General features: G+C 32.9%; 1 protein-coding gene across 1 annotated transcript in view; it reads left to right on the top strand.

Annotated features, from left to right (window-relative positions):
- The window catches only part of LOC106873538 (phosphoinositide 3-kinase regulatory subunit 4), a 91,932-nt gene that overhangs the window by 34,194 nt on the left and 53,025 nt on the right, over positions 1–4,713 (top strand). The window contains exons 10-12 of the mRNA XM_052973508.1: positions 604–724; positions 2,052–2,147; positions 3,201–3,295. Of these exons, the coding sequence (XP_052829468.1) occupies positions 604–724; positions 2,052–2,147; positions 3,201–3,295 (312 nt within the window). The remainder of the gene's footprint in view (positions 1–603; positions 725–2,051; positions 2,148–3,200; positions 3,296–4,713) is intronic.

Here is a 4,713-nt window from a genome sequence, read left to right as displayed (position 1 = left end):
GCTTTTGTTGTTTCTTCTTCTTCTTCTTCTTCTTCATATTTGTTAGGTAGATTGATTTCTTGTTTGTATTTGTCAGCTTCCTTAAATACTGAGAAGAGTTTTTTGTTTTGCTCGTGTTTTGTGGCTATTTGTATTAGTTTTCCTTGCTTCTGGAGTAGGTATTTTTGTAGTCCTATGGTGGTTATTTTATAATAGTTTTCCAGCTGTATAAGACCCCTGCCACCTTCTGTGCATTGTATATATAGCCTTTCTATGTCAGATTTTGGGTAGTGCATCCTAGATCCTCTATAGTACTCTTTCTGTATTTTTTCTTTCATTTGTGTGCATTGTATCCTATCTAGTTCATTGACTCCTAAATATTTGTATGGTTGGCTTTCGTCTAGGTCTCTTATTTCATTGGCTTTATCTAGTGTGATGTTGCTACTCTTAACTAATCTTCCTCTTTTCAGGGTTGCTTTGGCACATTTTTCTAATCTGAATTTCATTTCTATTTCCTTGGTAAATCCATGTACTGTCTGTAGTAGTGTTTCCAGCTCTTTATCGTTTCTAGCGTATAATTTTAGGTCCTCCATATATTTTTTTTTTTTTTTTTTTTTTTTTCAGAATCAAAAAAGAACTTCCAATGATATTTGGTCATTTAAATGTCTTGAAATCAACACCTGAAGAAAACACTGGGTTGGTTTTGATCATCAGTCTTGTTGGTTCAAGTCTTCGGAGTCTACAGGTATCAGTCAATATCAATTACATTCTTATTTTTGTTACTATTACCATAGAACAGGTGATGGATTTCATGTAAGTTGTCTCTATCAAATAATTGTGGCTCTTACATAACTCTTTACTCTGTCAAATGCTTATTAATTCACTTTGTTTTGAATTAATCATGCATTATCTTGTAGCTTTGAGATTTTTAAGATGTGACTGTTTATTTTTATAATAGGATTGTAGGGTAGGTGTAAGAGGCCAATTCTGTCCAGTTACAATATAATAACAGTTAGAATATTTAAAATGGATATGGCCAGTCTAAATGCTGAAAGGGTTATGGTCAGTTTATTTCATTTATACTGATAGCATGCTTTGGAATGGCATAAACTGTCCAACATAACAATGCCAGTCTGATATATATATATATATATAAGGATTTACTTCTCGTAATGAGATAAAAAAAACCAAGGCTGTGTATATTTTAGAACATTTATAAATATTCTAAAATATACACAGCCTTGGTTTTTTATCTCATTACGAAAAGTAAATCCTTATATTCACACGCTGATATATGACCTATGTTAGACCCCTTATTCGCATAATCACCAAACCTGGAGCTTAACCATGGTCTATCCATCGCACTTACTCAGCATTACCTGAAACCTCTGGGTCTAATTGACACCACTATTGCTCATAACCTATATATAGATACATTTGTGTGCTTTCTGAAAAATAAAAACGAATGTTCTTCTTTTGTAAGTTGATTCCTGGTGATCTGATTTCAATTTCTAATTGAAATCATTTTACTTGAAGAGAGAAGCATTACCTCTCTTGTTCTTTCTCTGATTCTGTCCCCCCTTTAAAAGTGGCAGCAGTTCATATTGCTGTTATCCACTTTTCTATAAATAGGTACCACCTACAACTTGCCCTGTTGCACAGAAGTCATGTGTGAAGAACACAAGTGTTAAATGTCTCACAGTGCTAAGACCAAATTCTCCTACAAATCTCTGAGAAAGCATGTAGTAAACTACTCCTGTACAGTAACCAGAGCTCATTAATATCTTAGGCTCAACGTAGTCATATCTAGACTTTGGTCCTGATTATAATCCCTGTGTGCTTGCGTGCATGTGTGAGATAACTGATATGCAAATAGTCCATTCCAAAGATATTCACCATTTGGTGGATATCTTTGTAATTGAAAGAAGGTTCTCATGACACAAAAATGTATTCTGACACGTCTATACATCGTCTTACTCATCATAACCTACAAAAAAACGTAGCAGACTACACTTTCGGATGACACTAACTGCTATCCAAGATTTATTTTGTCTTATTAATGTCTTTTACAGTTTGCCAGTTCCAAATCAACTGCTCTTGAATTGCTCCTTGAAATATCTCAACATGTCACTGCAGAAATCATTCTAGATCGACTTCTACCTTTAATGGTAAGAAATTTTGTTTTCAGCAGAAACTTCTCTCCTCTTCCATATCACATTCCTTGTAACTTGCCTTTTAAGGCTCCCTTGTTTTTACTATTTAGTTAGAGAGGGAATGGCAGTACTATGAATATCCATTATTCTCTCAGGGCTTTGTAGGTTGATGGGAGGAAGGGTGGAAGTTATAGTCAAACCAGGAACCTGATTTAAATGCCTGTCAAGTACCAGTGAAACACTGGGGTCAATGAAATCGACTTATCTCCTCCCCCAAAATTGCTACCCTTGTGGCAAAATTTGAAACCATTATTATTATTATTATTATTATTATTATTATTATTATTATTATTATTATTATTATTATTATTATTATTATTTATTTATTTATTCAGAATAAAAAAAGAATTTTTTTATTCTGATAAATTCTGTTTAAGGTACCCAAGAACCAGGTGATAGACTGGGTATTGCTTAATTGGGTATTGGATGGTATTAGACTGGGTATTGCTTAAGTCTTCTATCAAAACCACCTCAGAGTGCTAAATGCTGGAACATATACTGCATCTTGTTCAATGTTCTGACAAGTCTGCCAGTCATCTTCCTGGACAGGGACTATATTTTATTGACCCCACCAAACATATAAAAGGTAAAGCTGGCCTCAGCAGGGTCAAAGCACAAAAATCCAAAGCAAGTAACTCAAAGTATTGTCACATACTCTAACATTTCACCACACACTAAACTCTATGTTCTAAGTTCAACTTATGCAAAAATCAACTTTGCTTTCCTTTCTCCCAGGCTCAAAAAAATCAAGTACCAGTCAAGTACTGGAGTTAATAAAATCAACAATGCCCCTCTCCTTTATGTAAAAATTAAATATTCACCCATTTTGGAAACTTTTATATTTTATTGTATTTGCATGTGCAGTTCAATTGTTTGTATTTTGAAAAGTGACAGTATTATATAGAAATTCATTACTTTTGTCTGTTTTTTTTTTATTGTAAAATGCGATTTAAAACATCTGTACCACTTAAAATTGACTGAAATGTTTCATTAATTTTCTTCTTCCAGCTTTGTTTAGCTGAAGATCCATTTCCACGAGTGCGAGCTGATACTCTGAGAACTATTGTAAAATGTTTGTCCAATCTCAAGTCAGTTCCAAAAAGGTTTGTAAATCAACATTATTTATCTTTAAGAATCATCTGTTTCATTGTATTTATTGGTCACTGCTACCATGTGTTTTAGTAAACTGAAGCATTTGAGGTATGATTCTTATGTTAGTGTTTTGTACTATTATAGATTCCTTATTAAGGTATTGTACAACTTTGTTGTCCACCTTAAGGAATGTCTGGAAATTTACCCTCATCTCTGTTTACTACCCATGTTAACTCTTTCATGACTATTCTTTTGTTGACATACACTGCCTTTGTTTCAATGCATTTTGAAAAAAAACTGTCATTATTAATCTTGTGTTCGTAACATCAATTAACATAAAATTTTGATAGAAGGTTTTGGATCTCTTTAAAACAGGAAGTTTGTATCAAAGAACCAAGAATGGTCTTAGATGGATTGGTATCAAAAGTGTTATCTTCTTGAGCTAGCAGACAGGTCCCTTCATATCAGCTGAACCCACTAGAATTAGCAGCCAAATATCCCTCATTACATTCTATCGTCTTAAAAAAAAAAAGTAAGAATACATTAGATAACGTATTTTTAGTTACATTATGAAAATAAAAAATATAGTAAGATAATCAGTAAAATAATAAGATAATATGGCGTAGTGGTTAAGAGCGCGGGCTACTAACCCCAAGATTCCAAGTTTGATTGCAGGCAGTGACCTGAATAATAGTAATAATAATAATAATAATAACATTGAAAAATACCTTAGGAATGAGAACTCAGGTTTGAAATTTCCCCAAGACACCTGATGAAGGCTGGAGAGTATATCAACCGAAACGTTGTGTTAACAACAAACTAGATGAGGACGAATATCTGTCAAATGTAAATAATGTAAGATAATCATGTTTAGACTTTCTTGAACCATTTAAATCACAAGTGTGCCCAGTCAGGGTTTACTCATGACAAAACAAGAACAGCAAACCATACCATCTTTTGGTCATTAGCAGAATCCATAAATTGTCTTCATCCCTTTAGCATTCGGATTATTCTGCCAAATATGCTTATTTGAATTAATCCATTCATTACCTTGTAGCTTTGAGATTTCAATGATGTGATTATTTATTTTTAGAATGACATTATAGGTTAAGTGTGAGAGGTTAGTTATGGCCAGTTTGAGCATAAAATAGAATATACGGACTGTATATGGCTGATTTAAACACTAAAGGGTTGATTCTGTCAGTCTGCCCTTTTTGAAATTGTGATTTCAGAATGATTTGCTAATAATTTATACCTGGTTAAATTTCCATGGCAAAAATTCCCTTGGCTGAAATAATTCAAGCTGTTTGTTGGTTTTTGTAAGATAAAGACACTTTTCTTTCTTTATTTTTCTTTAAATAACCTGCTTCCAATAAATTTCTGTCCTTTTGCCTATATTAGAAACAATTATTTATTTTTTTTTTATAAA

This window comes from Octopus bimaculoides, chromosome 16, assembly GCF_001194135.2.
Source record: "Octopus bimaculoides isolate UCB-OBI-ISO-001 chromosome 16, ASM119413v2, whole genome shotgun sequence".
NCBI lineage: Eukaryota > Metazoa > Mollusca > Cephalopoda > Octopoda > Octopodidae > Octopus > Octopus bimaculoides.
Note: the sequence above shows the minus strand (reverse complement) of the source record. Positions and strands in the feature narration are given on the sequence as shown.